We start from the raw sequence: 18,367 nt of genomic DNA on the forward strand, positions 1-18,367 counted from the left end.
AAAAAAAAAAAAAAAACCCCAAAAATTATTATTTTTCTCATCGTTTCCCCTAACATCAATGGAGGCACCTGCTCTAGTGATAACACATTGAAAGAACAGTATCGTACACACTGTCTACAGCGCGGAAATGTACAAGCACGAGGTACACGAACCCGAGGGGGGAGCGGGGACAACAGCACACAAGATTTACATTGAGAAGGGAGGCGGGGGACTGACCCCCCCCCGGCCTCTGGAGGGATTAGAAAGGAAGTCTGCAAAGTCTCTCCTTGGTTTGAAGCTCTCCGAACTGGATATAAAATGAGACTTCCAAGAGAAGAAGCCTGTACAAAAGTCAGGACAGGGTGAAAGGGCTCAGGGCAGGAGGGGGGAATGGGCAAAGGGGGTGAGGGGGTATTTTCCCATTTTTTTTTCTTTTTTTTAAACTTACAATTTAATAATATTATTTTTTTTTTCTTAAAAAAAGACAAAAGTAGGAGGTACCAGGAGCCAGGGGTTGCAAAGGGGCCCCAGGCAGATTCACGCAGGGTGGAGGGAAACACAGAGGCTGCAGGCAGGGAACAAGGGCACCGGCTGCTCCAGCAGAGCCGCAGGTACTCCATGCCCCCAGCCCCCCACCACGCACTTCCTATATACAAGAGTCCCCCCATGGCTGTGCTGCGCTCTCGCTCTGGGGAGCGAGGGGAAGGTGCGGGAGAGTGGGAAAATGCAACGGGCCCTATCCTCAACACCATCCCAGCACTGCAGGATCTGACCCTGGCCAGAGGAAGCTCCACGGCAGAGCCTGAGGCACAGGGAAGGCTTTCCATCACTGCCCCTCCCAACCAGCCCCATGCTGGGCTATGGATGTGCAATCCCACTGCAAGTGGCTGCTCAGCAAACACCAGCCACAGGGCCCAGGGAAGAGGAGGGTCTCTGTGCTGTGCCAGACCCCAACACATGGCATCTGGTAACATCAACCGCTGCCAACACCTCCCCACTAATTCCCCCTCAACTCAGCAGGGAGGGGTTGGACATGTTGGGACAGGGATGAGAAGCTCTCTGGGCAAGAAGCAGAAAAGAGGAGCGAAGGGGGAATAATGAAGCTACGGCCCCGGAAACCCACCCCTGGGTGGGTCCGTCACCCACCCCTGGGGGTCCGTCAGGGAGGCAGGTGTGGGGGTGTGGGGAGGCGGCGGGGGTGACGGCTGGGGGCTGCCTGCCTGGCGCGCGCCCCAGGCCGTGCACCCCGTCATCCATGCGGCGCTGATCCGCCCCCGGTACCTCGCCGCTTCCCAGTCACTCTCCGTTGCAAATGTACAGGTAGATTGGTTGGGACTGAGTCCACGGGGCGGCGGGGGGGCCGTTACTGCGACGCCTGCGACGTGGGGTTCTCTGACTTGCTCTCCTGGCTGGAGGGCGGTTTGCTGTTCCAGGGGCTGTTGGCCCCCAGCGCCGGCGAGTTGTTGAAGCTGTCCTCATCGTCGATGCCGTTGGCGGCGTCAAACTGCGTGTTCTCCAGCCGGGTGATGAGCCGCTCGTCCTCGTCCCCAAACTCCCCCCCCATCAGCGTGGGCTCGCCTACCACCATCACATCCTGAAAGGGGAGACGGTCCCGAAACATAATCGAGGTGGGGGGAGCCTGGGCCGCTAGACCCCCCTCCCATCAGCATAGCCCCTTTCCCCAGCTGTAGGACCACTTCCTCATCTCCACTGCAGAAACCAAGCTTGGGCACTGAGTGGGGCAAACACATCCTCACTCCCTTGCAGGACAGCAAAGGGACTCGGGGAAGGTAGCTGGGACACCCCTTCCTTCTTTTCCCCATCACCTGGGAAGAACTGGGGTGGCTCAGATAGGCAGTCCCTGGGGGTTTCCCCCTAGCAGCTCCCAAGGGCAAGGGCAGAGAACCCTCCCCTCCACCCCAGAGGAGGAAGAGAGAATGGAAACGGGATGCTTACAGGTACCTGACTGGACAGGGCAAAGGTGCTGGCTGGGCTCTTCTTCTTGCTGTTGCTGTTGTTGGTGTTTCCCCCACCAGAGCTCATGGTGCTGCCCCCCGACATCTTCCTTTTCCGGCGCTTGCTGGGCTGCTGCCGTGCTGGCTCGGCTGATGGAGGATGGAGACACACAAGGTCAGTCCCAACAAGAGGAAGCTGGTGCCCCCCAGGCCCTTTAATGCAAACCCTATTTCTTCAAGGACCACACTCCCCCTCCAGGCTCTATCTGTCCCTCTTCACCTCCACAGCTCTGCTGTCCTCCAGGACCAGAGGACAAGTGAGAGGGCAGGAACATTTCCATCCCTGCTTTGCTTTCCACAAGCAGCTGGCACCCCCCAGGCAGGGAGCACTGGCTGCCTGCAGCCCTGCTCTGCCCCACTGGGAAGGCAGACGAGCATAGAAAGAAGCCAAATGCCTGGTTCATCACCCCCAACCTCATGAAACAAGGCCAAGAACAGCTCTGGGGCTGAGAGAAGCCTGCACTGAGGGCAGGGCCTGAGCAGGCAGTCCCAGACTCCCAGGCAGCACAGCAGGCAGCGTGAGACCCACCGGGAGGAGCGACCATCCGCTGCCACTTCTGGAAGAGGCAAGTCTTGAGGCAGTCCCGGGGACTGAGGCTGTAGGTCTTGTGCCGTGACATGAGCTCCTGCATTGGTTCTAGGATTACACAGAGCTGCAGAAAGCAGACAGACTCTGGGTTACATTGCAATGCTCTGAGCCCAAGCAAAATGGAGACCCCATAACCCTAACCCTAACACCTCTACAGGCCAGTGGCTGTGCTGCAATGACCCAAGCCACACCATGAGCTTGTGGGACTCGGCAGACCCACTGCCCCACAGCTTTCTAAATCCCCTCTGCAAGATCCCTTTCGCAAAGCCGGCCTTGCAGCCTACCCACACCCCAGGACAGCCAGGTATCAGGCAGCTGAGAGTACAAGACATGGCAGAGCTGCAAAGCCCTCTTCTCACACACTTACTCGGAGGTAGTTGAGTGTGGAGTTTGAGAGCCCACAGCGTGTGATGTTCTTGGATAACTGGTCCAGCATCTGGGGATCCTGTGCCTAGGAGTGAGAGGGACAGAAGGCACAGGTGCATCCATGCTGGGAACAGCCCTCCCCATCCCCCAGCCTGCGATGTGGGACTGGGTTGAGGCCCCCCAACCTGCACAGCAGCCTGAGGAGCTCAGCGGCCCTGTGTCATTCATTTCCAGGGGAACTCCTGGAGCTGTACTCACATGCATGGCAAGGATGCTGCGAGGAATAAGCTCTCGATGCTGACGGATGCTGAAATGCCACGTCTTTATCCTCATCATGTCATCAAACATGAACTCCAGGTAGAGCCGCCCCTCCACACATACCTAAGTAGACAGGGCACAGGGTCAGGCACAGGCTGCCCCAGCCTCCCCCAGCCCAGATCCCCTGGGAACCCACTGCTGGAACATTCTCATAGCGGCTTGCCTCTGCCTCTCAGGAGTCTCAGCAGAAGCCATACCCATGAGCCCAAAATGCACACCCTCGTGGGACTGTAGCCACCAAGAGGGCACAAAAACCAAGGCAGGAGGGGCAGCAGAAGCTGTGGGCACAGGCAGTACCTGGGTGAACATGGGCTTGCCATGCTGGGTGACCATGGTGCACTGGTCACAGTCCAGCGAGACGAAGTTGTTGTGGAAGGACTCCTTGGGGTGCTTGAGCACGTAGTAGAGCTCTGTGGCGCCCCCTTCAAAGATGCTGCGGAAGTAACGGGGAATCAGAGTCCGGCCAATCGCTGCAGCAGGAGAAGGAGGAAAACAGGGTGAGTAAACCTCATCGAGGTGTTCCTTGGAATGTACATGAAGAGAGTCTCCCCATACCTGCTGGCTGGAAACAGCTGAGCCCTGACACCCTACCCACATCCCCCTGAGCACACAACTGTCTCCTGCTGAAGGGCAATGCCCTTAGGAAGGAGGGCTCAAGCTGGTACTCACTGTATCTCTTTGGTCCATCCTCCAAGCAGAAAGTGATTGTTAACATGGCATCATCCTCAAAGAACTCTGTGGTGAAGGCATCCCACCACAGATTGTCACATTCCTGGGGATGACAGAGATACTAAGTTATGGGAAGGAGAGACAGACAGACAGACAATGGCTGCCAGGGACAGCAGCCACATGCTCAACCCACAGAGGACTGTGCTCTGAGCGGAGTGCTCAGAGATGGGGGTGATAAGCCCTGTCCCATGGCCACATGTGGGAGAAGGCGGTGGGGACCCCCCACTGCCGAAATACTGCCCTGGCCAACCCTCACTCTCCCAGATGCCTACCTCTGTCCAGTTCTGCAGCCGTTTGTTGAGCTCAAATATCCTGTAGTCGGTCTGGTTCCCATACGGCGTGTGCCTCCTGCCCAGAGAGCACAGCAAGCCATCAGAGGGGAAGGCAGCCACAGGGTATGGAAGGCTCCTGAGCCCATAGGGGGAACACACACATCCCCTCCAGAGCTGGCAGAGTCTGAGCAATCCTCCCAACAAACCCTAGCCAGCCAGCATGCTGGCCCTGCTAAGGCACCCCCACCACAAGCACGCGCTCCCTCCCCAGCAGGGTCCACATCAGCCCCCCATGCTTACCCAATTCCGGGCTCCAGGTACGTCGGTGGGTACATAGGAGTAGGTCTAGCAGTGGAAAGAGATGCAGGCAAGTCAGTGCTAGCAGGGATCTCCCTGCTCACCACAGCTCCTCCTTCCCTGGCTACAGCAGGCAGTCAGGCTCACTGGAGGTGAGACCCTCCCCACAGTGCAGACTGTACTCTGGCTGCCAATATCTGACAGCCCCATGGGGCAACCTGTAGCCCAAAACTGGGCTTTGATCCCACATAATTGGCTGCTCCACCCCTGGGACCCAGCCAACCGCTCCTTGGGGACATACCCAGCTCCTCTACAGCAGTGACTGGTGCCAGGCAGGACAGCCATTGAAGAAGGGGCTGTTTTGGCAGCAGCTGGGAGGGCTCCCTGTCATCCCAGGGGCTTGGCCAGGCAAAGGGCTTGCTTGGCCTGACAGAGCTCAGGACCTGAAGGCTTCCTTCATTCCAAGTATCACTCATTCTCAACCCACTATCACTTGTGCCTGCTCCAATTCCCTCTTTGCTCTTGTGCTAACTGAACTCCATGCACTGTAGTCTCTGTTTGCTGCTGGGAAGTGTAACACATTGACCCTGGGGTGCAAGCTGCAGAGTGTCCTCTACATGGCAGATCCCTCCCTGGCCCCCAGCTCACCCCACATCTCGATCCAGCATGGTGCCTGGGTGGAAGGGGGGGAAGGCGTTGCCGTTCGGGGGCTCCTTTGGCGAGTACAGCTTGAATGACTTAGAGGAACAGCCTGGAGAGAGAGAGAGAGAGGGCACACGGGTCAGTCGGGGCACTCTGCAAGGAGACACCCTGCTGCTGCGAGGAGGAGGAGAAAGAAGGGTGCAGGACCAGCCAAGCCTCCATCAGCATAGCCCCATCCCTCCTCTGCTTCACCCCTGATGTCAGCCTACTCCCTTCATCCCACACACAGCTCCAGGCCTCCTTCGTGCAGGATGAAACTCACAGGGCCAAGGCTGAGCTCTCAGGATCAGCAGCCAGAGGGGCCCAACCCCATCCCAAGGGTTTCTCACTGGTACCCAAAGTTTCTGAGTTCTCAGCTGGCTGGGCTCTGGGGATGTGCCCGAGGGGGACAGTCCAGCTGGTGAGCCTGGAGAGGGGCTGGCTGGGCCCTAGCCCTCCCTCCTGCACTGCTCCTAATCCCACTGACCGACCCGGGATCACACAGGATCTTTTTGCTGACCTTTCTATCGTCATGGTGACGGGTGAATAATCACCCAGAGGGATGGATGGCGGGTCCCCAGGCAGCCACCATCTGCCGCTCAGGCAGGCCAGTGGCCACCCGGATCCAGGCGGACAGAGAGATTCAACACAACAGCCCCCGGCTGTGATCAAACCACCCCAAAGCCTCACTGCCCACCACAACACCAGGGCAAAGGACAAGGAGCCCATAGAGGAGCATGGGGTGTGATGGGGTCTGCAACGGAGCACACAACGTGCGAAACCAGCACGCATCCCAAAAGCAACCTGGCGGCCAACAGAAGATATTAGGTATGCCGGGCAGAGCCAGCCCCATCCAGGCTCCTTAGGGGCAGCCAGGGGCTCCCACACTCACCAGCCCACTCCCACCACAAGGGCAGGTTCCTGGGAGCAGTGGCTGCCAGCACCGCTCCCGAGCCCCGCGGGAGCCCCGGCACGCCCCGCGGCTGGCAGGACTCGGCACGCTGCGCCAGGATGCTGCTGAGGCACGCGGCTCTCTCCCTCCCGGCAGGCAGGCGGGCAGACGGGCTGACCTGGATGGGGCGCAGCAGTGGGCGAGCTGCCAGGCAGCTCCGGCTCCACCGGCTCAGCCGGCCCTGCCGCGCACAGACATGTCTCCCCTGTCCTGCCGCAGGCGGGGGCCCCGGAGCCGAACATGCCGGGCCACCGCTGCAGCCGGGGCCAAGGCGGGATCCCCATCGGCCGCCCGCCCGCACACAGCCCTGGGACGGGCACTTCCCAACGCCCACGAACTGCCAGGATTGCCACCCGGTGCAGCAGAAAGCAAACCCAGCAGCGGAGGGAAGCGTCCCAGAGGCGCCAGACACACCGCTGCCCCTCTGGCTCCACTCCACGGCCAGGCTGTGCGGAAGGGTGCAGGGACAGGATCGGAGCAGCAGCTCAACCATGATGGATACAGTAGGGCAGCAAAAAGCACCAGCGTCAAGGAAAGCAGTGCCACTAGCACAGGGACTCAAGATATCCAGCTTGTTGCAACAAAGAGCTCATTAGCCAATAGGGGTGAATAACCAAGGCATCACCTTCACCCCTGCCGAGCCATCTGGGACCCCAAGTCAGCAGTCACAGGGATTGCACACACTGCTGAGCATGGGCTGGTCAAAACTAGAGGAGGTCACATCCTGAGCATGAAATCCCACTTGCAACAGGGGAAATACGTGTTTTACCTCTTGATTTTCTTGGGGCCTTTTCACCACATTTCCCCACAGCAGCTGAACCCAGCCTCTCTCCAGCATCCACCAGGATCTACCAGTCCTGTGGGGCTGGAGCCAGCCCAGCCACTCAGCCATGGCTCACTGTTCCAACTCCTGTCTGCCTGCATTGAGGATAAGTGGGACATGGCACAATTTCTCATATAGCTGCTAACAATGTCAGCCCCTTGCTCTTACTGAATGTTTTCATAGATAAAACAATTAATAGGGAGGTCAGTGATGGTCAGTTGCTGCTGCAGAGGAGTTTTTGCTTTCTGCTTTATCCACATCAACTTGTGCCTAACAGACATAGTAATTCAGCCCAAATTGTACTAGAAACACAGCATTTCTATTTCTCCATTCTGTTTTTCTACAACATGACACTGAAGCATGTTCAATGCATAGGAAACTTCCCAAAACTCCCAAATTATTGTTGAAAACAAACTGATTCATTAGGCAGAGACAGCAGTGACTGGAGCACTGCTTGTTTCTGGACATCATGTCCTGAAGGGCAGAAAAAAATCAGACCCAGCAGGTCTCATCCTTGAATTCTTTGTTTTTATTCACTGATGAGACATGGGAAGACTAAGTTCCCATGGCTTCTTGCTGTCCTCAGTCACCATCTTGTTTCTCAGGGTGCAGGAAGGTTGGGGGTAGTGAGACGAGGGAGACACATCACGCTCCATCCATTGTGCTTCTCATGCTCTTCCCTAGCTCACTGTTGCTGAAGGTGGGATAGCAGATGAGCCAGGTCATCATTTCTACCCAAGCCTCCATTCCCATCCTGGGCCTTTCCCAGCAGGTTAATATGGACATGCCCTGCTTTTAGAGCTCTACTGAGAGACCTATGTCAGAATCTAGAGGAGGGGAGAGGAGCCTGTTATGTGACCTCAGCAAGACTGGCATCTTGACCAACTATTATTTTTAATGCAGCGTAAAATATGTCACTGGATTCAGTGGCTTGAAATAACACTAACAACAGCCTTAGGATTTGATACAAGCTGTCCGAATTCTACATTCACTGTAGACCCACTACACACATCACAGAAATTAACACAATTACTTTACAGCAGCAGAAACACCAACTTTTACTCACACACAGGTCATGCTGCCTGGTCTGGGACATCCCTCCATCACCACCTCTTTCCTTCACACTGCCCAGCTGCCTGCAAGCCCTGTCCAGCCAGGTGCAGTGGCACAGACCTGCAGGATGAGGCCCTTCCCAAGCCAAGCCCAGAGCCTGGCCCTAGCTGGTGTTTCTGCATACTCCTGCTCTGCCTCCTGTTTTGAGCACAGGATCTGGGCAGGCTTGGTGATCCAGGCAGGCTTGGTGCAAACAGGGATGCTGCTTGGTGGCTGAGCATGCAGTGCCCCTGTGGAACACTAGGCAACAGGAGATGCTTCCTGTGTTCCTCACAGATGCTGGCCCAGCAACACAAAACATTCAGCAAGGGAAAAAGCCAGGCTGACACTGCAGCTGGTGAGCTACTGGCCCAGGCAGGTCTGGGCAAACAGCGCAGTGCTCGTGGCCAGGTGGGCGGCTCCACAGCTCCTCTTCAGCGTGGAAGTGTGGGAGAAGGGAATCCCATGAAGGGATCTCACGGCTCAGCATCTTGGCCGAGGCCAGGTCCACAGACCTGCCGCTAAAGCATGGGCAAGTAAACTCCAGGTGGGTGGCCACCCAGGGAACAGAAGGCAGCTGCTCTGCCCATGACTCATGTATAGCCCAGCACTGCCCACTCAACATGCCTTCTCCTCTACTGCCCCTGCTTGCCAACTATCAGCCCTATGGGGAAAGCTCGTCCAGTGCTCTATCCAGTGCATTTGTTGGAGCAGGAATGATTCACATCCTACACAAGCTCACAGAACTGCGGAACATCAGATTTCCCAAGGCACTAAAAGCACAGTGGACACCTCACAGAGCCATCACAGCCAGGAGATAGCAGGGTACTGTGAGCCGAGACCAGCACCGTGGAGCTGCCTGCCTGGGCGAGGGATGTGGAAAGAGGGAGAAAAGTCTCTGGCTGAACTCCCATAACTTCAGTTCCCCATCAAAGAGCAAAGAACTGCTGAGGACAAAGGCAAAGCAGCATCAACATCTTGTTCCTCCTATACCTGTGGCCGCTGACAGGAATCGGTGCCCCCCTACCAGACAGGAGCCATCCCTGTCTGGGCAGCTAGTGCGCTCTCTGTGCAAGCAGCAATGCTCACCAGCAAGGCAGAAGCGAAAAATATAAATGATGAAAAAAAAATGAAGAAGTGGGGCTTGAAAGGGGCCGCACGGTTACAGCTCAGCCGAGGAGCGTCCTGCTCCTCCCAGCAGCCCGGGAAGAAGAGAGGCCAGCCTTCGCTAGAGGCAGCCGGTGCTTCCCGGCATGCTCCATGCCGGTTTCCTGGCTGCCTAACGAGGCTTTAAAGTGTAAATAGCGGCATTGTTTCGCGGGGCTGCCTCGATGGGGTGTGGGAGCCCTGATAGCGGGAAGAAATACATCTTCCCAGGCCAGTCCCATTGGCATGAGGGTACTATCTGGGACAGGGCAGCGTCTCAAATAATTCACGTGGTTTTGCCCAGCGATAGTGCCTGGTGTCCGGAAAGTTGGCAGGGCTGGGAGGCAAACACAAAGTATTCAGAGTGACTGGGACAGGCAGAGGCACATGGAGCAGTCCGTGGTCTGACCCCAGAAGCCTGCCTTCACCTCTTCTTTCTCCTTATCTTTGGAATAGAGGAGATTGAGAGGCCAGTTCCAAACTCCAGTGCTGTTGTTAAGCCCACAGGAACCCAGGTGGAACCCACCAAGATATGGTCTGAGACATTATCAGTGACAATATCAACTTGCAGAAGACCCGTTTGCTTCAAAAATGCAGAACCGATGAAGTTGAAGCTTCCAGGAGGCTGGGCTCTCCAGGGAAGAGGAGATACCACTTTTGGAGGAGACCATGTGCCACAGACTCAGCAGCATCCAGAGGCTGATCCCAGCCAAGACACTGCCTGGCCCTGACCTGTCCAAAGGCAAAACCCGCATCGCTGCCTGCCTGGCTGCATGCAGGGATTACTCTCTCACTTTTACTCTCTCACCAAGCTGCACATCCAAGCCGTTCACAGAGCTTATCTGGACCACAAGCTGCCTCCCTGCCCACACCACACCACGTGGCTGTGCATGGTGTCCCAGCCCCAGGTCACATCCTGCAATATTAGTACAAAAGTCCCCCATAGCAGTACACAAAGCATCTGAACCCAAGGGTGCTCTTCACTGCAGATCAGATTACAAATTTAGGGGGACAGCCAGAGAAGGGATAATTACCTGCAGCTAATTACTACAAAGTGACAATTTTGATGCAGCCTGCAAAGCAGTGCTATCAGAAAGCACCAGGTGAGGAGAACCTGGCCAGAATGTGGTCATGGCCTCAGGTCAGGGCTCAGCATAGTCCGACAGTGCCAGCTCTGCCAGGGACCAGGGTCTCCCACAAAGGTATACTCTGGAGCTGGCATTCGGCTGGGGCCCCAGGGAACTGCACTGCCCTGCAGTACCTAGAGACAGCAGGAGTCTCCTCTTTCCCGTTTTGTTCCTCAAATGATTCAGACACGTAGACAGGGAATTCTCCAGGAGGGAAAAAGGGAGAAAAGCACACCCTGCCAATTGCAAAACAGCCAGAAAATTGAATCACGTCCAAGGCTGCAAGCCCCAGATGCAATCCCACAGATAACCCAGTTTCAGCTCCACTACTATCAACTTACCACGAGGCAGTCATTTCCTGCAACTCTCAGGGAAATATCCCACTGTCCCTAATTACTCCTTTCAGTTCACTGTCTCAAAGATGATCCATAATCAAACACTGTCAGTTTCAGCCTCAGGAATGCACCTTTCACATTTTCAGACACTTTCCCCCTCTCCCAGACCCCTTTACCCTGGGGCCCTACCACCCTGCAGCAACCAGGCTCACATCCCTCCTGCAGCATGCATTGGTGCAGCACTGGCAAACAAATGAACAATGTCGTGTGGGAACCATGGGGCTGAAAAAAAACCCCGGGTCAGCATACCTAGAATAAAAGCCTCCTGACAAACTAGGATTTTCATAATCAAAGGTTTTCTAGGCTCTGCGGCAACAGAAAAATTCACTTATAGCTAACCATGCCTATGGCCCTGCAGAACATGAAGCCAACATCCCTGCTCACAGCTGCTTGCCTGCCACGCATATGGTGGAGCAAAACTACACAGCTCTGCATGATATTGTGGGGTTGTTGCTCAGGGCAGCCTTCCACAGGGACAAGATGTGGCCGGGACAGCTGGAGCTGAGAGTCACAGTGCAAGGAAGCGGCAGCAAGAGGCTGAGGCCTGTGCTTACACCGAGAGAGGGGCATCCACAGCGATCCTCCAGGCTGGCAGGACCCCCAGTGCTGCTGCCTCGGAGCGCAGGAGGCTGTCAGCCCCCACGTGGCGCATGGAGATTTGCGATCCCGGGATGCAACGCTCCGCTCCCCCTCGCTCCCTGCCGCTGCCAACGGCGCCGAGAGCTGCACGCTGGGACGCGTAGTCTCCGGAGACGGCGGCCCCGCCGCCGCCGGCCGCCTTGCTTGCTCCATGTTGCCTCCTAGGAGGAGCCCCGCAGCCCTGGCAGCCGGCCAGAAGCCCGCTCCGGAGGGGGGAAAAAGCTGGATAACTCCCGCCGCGAGGATCCAGCTCGCCTCGCTGGGGCAGCATGCGCCCGGGGGCAAACCATGACGCCGCCGTGCAGCGCCTGCCACAAGGTCTGGACCACTCACAGATGCCCATGGAGAGGAGGGACAGTGCGAGCATGGCGGGAACCTACTCAGTGCAGCTTACAAAGCACCTCCACTGCTTCTTCGAGCCGCCGGGGCAAGCCTCTGCCCTCCTGCTCAGGAAGAACTTCTCTCTTCTCAGTACTTGGTTAAGTGGCAACACGGGAGCGGCTGAAGGAGGGACAGGCAGGCTCCAGCAGCATTGGGGACAGAGCTAATGCAGCGGTTGCTAGACTAGCACTACTGCACCGGCAGCACGTGCTGCCACTGGCGTCAGCCCTTTGGACAACCAGGGCAGGACGGGGCCAAAACCCCAGGAAGCAAAAGGACAGGGTATGGTCAAGCACACCTGCCTGGTGCTCCTGAAGGCATGAGGAACCCCAGGGAAACCCTCTTACCCCAGCATCCCTGGTTACAGCTCCACCCGAAACAACAGCAAGCCACAGGGCAGCAAACCTCATTGCGGCAAGCGTCACAACCGACAAACACACACGGAGCAAACAAGAGCAGGAGCACTCTGTCCCCAGATTACTCAGAGGGCAGGAGGTTTCCAAGGGGAGGGCCAGGAGAAGTGCTATCCTGCTCTGCCACCACACAGGACTTTAGGTTCATATTGTTAATGCAGATGTCAAGCTCACACCAGTGCAGAGCTGCAAGCACATGAAAGAAAGCACGCTGAGATAGACCACTCTGGGCCAAGCACTGGTGCCATCCTGCCAGCCATGGAACAGTCCTGGGGCCAGTCTAGTCCATATCATCCTCTGCTCCCACATTCTGAGAGGCTGGGCAAGCTCAAGAGTCGCCAGCTATCACAGCTCTCCGAAAAGAAGCTGAAAGAGGCTCCAAGTCCCCAGCCTGGGGCACCTTTGCTTCAACTGAACTTCTCTGGCTTTTCACTGCCCTTTTCCTATTTTACATGGAAGATTGTGACCTGCACCTGGTGAAGGGAAAAGTCACCAAAGACAGCAAAACCTTTGTGTCACCAAACCTTCCAGCACCAGCCTGTCCCCCTTGGTCACAAGTTTTCCTCTTTGAAGCAACACAACTTATGCATCATTCTGCTCAGCACTACTCAGTCTTTAAGGAGTGCTCAGATCACAAACCTGGGATTTCAACAGCATCAGGAGTGGAAAGACCACATTCAGTTCTACTTTAGTGAAAACCATTATTCCCCCACAATGTGAACACTCCAAAACTTAAGGACAAGGACACTGGTATTTACCCATACTTGCAAAAGAAGCAGTAAGAGCTGATACCTGACCATCACTGGAGTTGCTACAAAACTGCTCAGACAAGGTGCTACTGAAAGCATGTGGAGAACAACTGGAAGACCCCGGGGCAGGGTGTTTGCTCTCACACCTGCCTGACCCAGCCTCAAGCAGGCTCAGACCTTCCTGGTGAGAAGAAAGCAGGTGATGGTTTGCTTGGGGTAAGTGCACACCATGTGCCCCCAGAAGGTGGCTCCCTGTTAGACCCCACAGCCTTGGAACCCTTTGCTCACATCTCACCCTGGGAGTGGCTGACACCTCTGGTTTTGGCTCCTGCTGCGGCACTGGCTTTGGCCAGGGCTGGCAGTTGCTCAGCAGGTTCCTGACATGGTGCCTGGCTTCTGCCAGCTAAGGCTGCAGTGATGGGACTGGGGGCTGCCCAAGCCAAGGGAGCTCCAGTAGGGCTTATCACCCATCATCCAGAGCAGCGGGCTGGCAGGGACTACTAGGCCAGCCACCCAAGATCAGGGCAGCCTACCACAGCAGTCTCTGCAAAAGGGGCTCCAGGAAAACGCCCACCCAGCTAAGACACCCCTCCGCAGCTCTGGCATGCACACTGACTCCTAAACTGGAGCTGCTGAGTCTTCCCCACTCCTGAGGATGCTGCGCTCACCCTCAGCTTGGTCCCCACTTCTGGCTTGCCCAGGTCATGCCAGTGCTTTGTCTGCCAGGGAAGATGAGCCCCCTGTGCCTTTGGCACCCTGAGCCTGGACACCCGGCAGGGCAGCTTCTGAGAGATGTGTGGCCCTCATGTGTTTACACCTCTGGACCTTTTATTCCCTTTGAGGCACCCGTGGGAGGCTGGCGGGACCCTTTGAGCTGCAAGCAAGGATGAAGTTGCAACAAGCAGTGAGGTGTGGTGGGTGGGCAGCCCCCAGAGCCAGGCACCGGCCCCATAAACCCCGTGACAGCGCACACAGGGGGGGCAGGAGGGTGTGGGGCAGCTGTCAAGGGGCTTCGGCAGGGGAAGGAACCCGGAGAAGAACAAAGGGAGCTGCAGGCTGGGATGGACCAGGGCACAGCAGGGCATGGGGGCTGCTGGCACCACCCCACCGGGCTGGGAGTGCTGCTCCAAAAGCTAAGACGTGGTGGAAAAAAAGGGGAGCCAGGGGAGGGGAGGAACACCACACGCAGGGAGGGGGAGGACGGACATGGGAGCTGGAGGGGAGGAAACGAGCTGAGGGGCCAAGGATGCACTGAGCAGCCGGGGAGGGATGAGGGACAGAAGAACTGGGTAAGGATGGAGAGAGGAGCCGAGGAGGGAGAGGGGAGCTGGGGACAGGGAAAGCCGGGCCGGGGGAGCAGAGGGCGGGCAGGGGGCTGCCGCGGGGACCCCGGGCCGTACGGGGGCCCGGTGGGGAGCGGCGGCGCGGCGCGGCCGCGCACAACTTCGCAGACGCGGGGGCGGCGCAGGCGGGACCCCGGCCCTCACCTCGGCCGCCCGAGCGGGGCCGCCACCGGGGTGGGGGGGACCGGGAAACTTCCGCGGGGGGGAAGAGGGGCGCGGGGGGGCGGGGTGACTCACGGCGCGGCGGCGGGCGGGGGTCCGGCGGCGGCGCGGCGGCGGCGGGCGGGCGGCGCGGGGCCGCCGCGGGGCGGGGCGGGCGGGGCGCGGGGCGGGGCGGGGGCGCTTCCTTTGTCTGCGCCGCGGCCGGGACCACAATGGCTGCGGCGGCGGCGGCGGCGGGGCCCGCTCCCCCCGCACCGGCTCTCCCGCCCCGCGCCGCCCGGGGGCCCACGGGCCAGGGGTGACGCCCGAAGGGGGGTCCCCGGAGACTTCTCCCCCGCCCGGCGCCGGTACAGGCACTCCCCGGGATGGGGATGCGGGAGCCGCGTCCCGCTGAGGAGCTCGGCACCAGCCGGGGCAAGGATTCTTTCCCTACTGCGAAAGTTTGAATAAAAATAGACCTTTTCCCTAGCTTGGTTTCGGGGTGTCTGAAGTTTTTTCAGGATTTCTTTTTCTTTTTGAAACTTGTTTCCCTTTCCCCCAGTTTCGAACGAAAAAAAAGAAATACACAACCGGTTTGTTTGGGAGGGGAGATGAAAAATAAAATGTTCCCGCTTGCAATAGCCATCACCCCCCCGGGGTCTCTTTTCCTTGATAAAACTGCAATCTCTTCCAATTCGGAGATTTTACAAAAATTTCCATTATGAAAATTTCCGTTATTAAAAAAAATTCCCATTTTTCCCATTCCCCTTCTGCCCCCGCATCTGCCCCTTGCAGCTTCTGCTCCTGCCCTGGCAAGTCAGGCTGGCACAGACCTCTGCTGCCAGCCCAGCCGGGAAGCCCATGGGCTCAGCGCACACGCGCACACACACACACACTCACACTCACACACACTCACACACTCACACACGTGTGCTGGTACAGCTCACCCCACACACATGGGCTGGTGTTCACCCCGATGGGCTGGCATGCATTTGCACGCCTTCCCAAACGCCTCCCGGCACAGCTCCGGCTGGGTGTACACCCATGCCTGGGGCATGCACACCCTCCCACATCCCCCTGCTTGTAGGGCCAGGCCCACACCTCATCCCCTCCCCAAGCCCTGGGGTAATGCAGGTACAGTCAGTTGGGTCCTGCCAAGCACACTTGCTTCCCCTCGCCCAAAAGAGCAGACATGGTGGATGCAAAACCTCATCCATGAGGTTTTGGGGGTGTCCTCCCCTCTGTGCTTGTGCACACCCAAAGCCCTGCACCTGAAGATTGGGGGCAGCCCCCTGCTCCCCAACCATCTTGCTGTCTGGGACCAGCACTGAAGAGGAACAAGCAGCATAGCATCCCCTCACTCCTGTCCCCCCACTCGTCGGCTGAGTGAGACTCCAACCCTGTCCTGCTCTACATCACACCATCGTGATTTCCCCTTCCCCTTGCAGGCTTACCCTGCAGCATCATTTTCCATAGGCATATTGCTAAACAGACCAAAACTTTTTGTAAACCCCAGATTTACAGAGAGAAAAACTCACTGTAAATCTAAAAACCTCTGTGACACCCTGCTCTGTGAAAGGCATATGGAGCTGGAGGTACCCACATTGTCAGTGCCTTGATAAGTGGGCACAGGGATGCTGCGAGCGCTCCAGCATGCTGCCCCTTCACTGCCTGTCCTCCTGCCAGCCCAAATCTTGTGGCACTGGGTGAGATGGGGCTGCAGCATGCTGACCCCAATGTCATTAAGCCAAAAAAAGTCCTGGCTACAATGCTTGGTGACAGCTATGGTATGGCACAGCCCTCCTGGCCAAGACAGGCCATTTAACACAGTCCACCTGCACCGCATTCCCACTCCAAGGCACAAAGACGCATGAGGCACAACCATCCTCCAGCACTCAACACCACACTGCTACTGCAAAATACTGCAGAACAGTGAAAAAAAGGGGCATTTTATCCCTGTATCAGAGATTTCTGGCACCAATGCATGGCCAGGGAATCAGAGAGCAGCTTCCATTCATCCCCAGGTCCCATGGCCTGGCCCAGTGCATCCACAGCAAACATGCCTGGAGCAATTTATCCCAGGGCTCAGCAGCCCTCCGGGACTGCTCACGTGTCCCTGCTCAGCTCTGACGACAGTGCTGGACTGGTCCACGTGGCTGCAGCAGCCCCAGCTGTTTATGGTTATAGCCGAGTTAATAATTAAATAGATGCTGGATGAAGAGCAGAAGGGCTAGGATGCAGCTGGGAAGCGTGTGTGGCAGGAACAGTGTAGGGGACCCCCTTCCTCCCGGTGTGCTCATGCCCACATTGTGAGGGGAGCAGAGGGCTACCCAGTTTTTGTGGTAGGGCACTGCATCCCCCAGATCGCAGCCTCCACTCTCCCCCTAGCAAGGGCCCCATGCTTGCCTGGTTTCCCCAAAGTCCAGCCGTGATCCAACACCCAGGACAGCTCTCAGCCCAGGGAGCCGGTAGCAGCTTGGGAGCAGGACTGAGCATAGGGATACATCCCAGGCAAACGGATGGGAAGAGCCCCCTGGGGACCATGATAGCCAGTGGATGGCCAGGTCTCTCTGATCCCCGTGGCCATGCCTTGGTGTGCCTGCAGAGTGTGTGTGAGGGATCCCAGGGGAGCAGGGCAGGAGGCAGGGCGTGCTCACACTGACACTCAGCCGGGGCCCTGGCAAACACAGGCGTAGAGCAGGGACACGGACACGCGCTTACATAAAAAATAATAATAAAAATCTGCTAGCTCTGCAAACAGCACAGCCTGCACCAGGAGACAGACTGGCCTGGCACTTCCAAACTTCATGGACTTGTCCAAATAGCAGCCAGAGCTGGGCACCATTGCACTGCATGCAGATGCAGTGTTCAGCAGTGCAGCACAACATGCATCCTGGAGCACCCTCCTTTCCAGAACACAAGAGCCAACCCCTCAAATCCTACCATCCTTCAAACAGAAAAATGCTTCGTTTCCCTGCTTCTCAAGGAGGGGTTTCTCTCCCCCCTAAAGCTATGCATGACCAGATAAAAAGGGAGTTCTGGGGCAGCAGGGGCCCCCATTTTTGGCTGGAGAAGCCACAGCTCCATCTCTCCAGAGGAGGTTTGGGGGAGGCTGGAAACTACATGGTGAGTCATACCAGGCAGGCAGCAGATCCTGGGGGCTCCTGGGATTAACCCTTCAAAACCAGAACCACTTCCAGACAGCCAGAGGCAGAAATAAAACCAAGGCACTGGGGGAAAGCTGCCAGAGCAGGATGGGAAGTTATAGGGTCACATCTTGAGCATCCTGCACGGGACAGAGAAATCAGTCTGAGTATGCAAGCAGTGGACAAGCAGCAACCAAGCACATGCATTGGTGCCCATCCCCTCCAAAACAAGAGGACGTGGAGAAAGGTTACAGTGGGGTGCAGAACCCCAGAGTGCATGAGGTTCATACGGGGCATGCACCCTCACACCTTGTTCTGGTGTGGCCTCATCACCACCGGGCTGCCCGCAGGCTCCAAGGGGAAGGTGCAGTCCACAAGCAAGCTCTGGCATGTCCTGCTAGAAGGGGCTTTCCCTGTGGCACCAGCACCAGAGAAATGCCCCACAGCATTCCTGTGCTGTTCCTGAGACAATGCACGTCCTGCAAGAGCTCAGCCCCAGCATGGCCACCCACAGCAGTGAGCCCCAGTTCCTCTGCAGAAGCCCAGGGCCAGCCTGCCAGAGCTGCAGGGTTTTAAGGCTCCACCAGAGCCTCCAGGTGGATTCTCTCATGTTACAAGAATGGTTCGTTTTATAGCCCCTTTCCTGGCCTGGGAACCCACAGCAGGGAGGGGGCAACATGCAGCATGGTTGCAGAGCCCCAGCACCCTGCGCCTCCCCTCCGTCCTCCAAGAACACCATCTACCCTCCAAGGGACAGGCACTTCTGCTTCAAAG

The 18,367-nt window shown here is 57.3% G+C and overlaps 1 protein-coding gene across 3 annotated transcripts in view; it reads right to left on the minus strand.

Annotated features, from left to right (window-relative positions):
* LDB1 (LIM domain binding 1) overlaps nucleotides 1-18,367 on the minus strand; it is a 25,147-nt gene continuing 6,780 nt past the window's right edge. For 2 of the 3 annotated variants that reach the window (XM_066191075.1, XM_066191077.1), the window contains 10 exons: nucleotides 5,214-5,316; nucleotides 4,569-4,613; nucleotides 4,269-4,344; nucleotides 3,937-4,039; nucleotides 3,565-3,737; nucleotides 3,208-3,330; nucleotides 2,951-3,034; nucleotides 2,524-2,647; nucleotides 1,936-2,084; nucleotides 1-1,573 (listed from right to left, as the gene is read on the minus strand). In XM_066191075.1, the coding sequence (XP_066047172.1) occupies nucleotides 1,343-1,573; nucleotides 1,936-2,084; nucleotides 2,524-2,647; nucleotides 2,951-3,034; nucleotides 3,208-3,330; nucleotides 3,565-3,737; nucleotides 3,937-4,039; nucleotides 4,269-4,344; nucleotides 4,569-4,613; nucleotides 5,214-5,316 (1,211 nt within the window). In that variant the 3' untranslated portion in view covers nucleotides 1-1,342. Of the gene's footprint in view, nucleotides 1,574-1,935; nucleotides 2,085-2,523; nucleotides 2,648-2,950; nucleotides 3,035-3,207; nucleotides 3,331-3,564; nucleotides 3,738-3,936; nucleotides 4,040-4,268; nucleotides 4,345-4,568; nucleotides 4,614-5,213; nucleotides 5,317-18,367 lie in introns of those variants that run through there. The other variant, XM_066191076.1, reaches the window with a different exon arrangement.

Source organism: Chamaea fasciata, unplaced genomic scaffold (genome assembly GCF_029207755.1).
Source record: "Chamaea fasciata isolate MVZ Bird 193981 ecotype frontalis unplaced genomic scaffold, bChaFas1.0.hap1 SCAF_9, whole genome shotgun sequence".
NCBI classification, from domain to species: domain Eukaryota; kingdom Metazoa; phylum Chordata; class Aves; order Passeriformes; family Sylviidae; genus Chamaea; species Chamaea fasciata.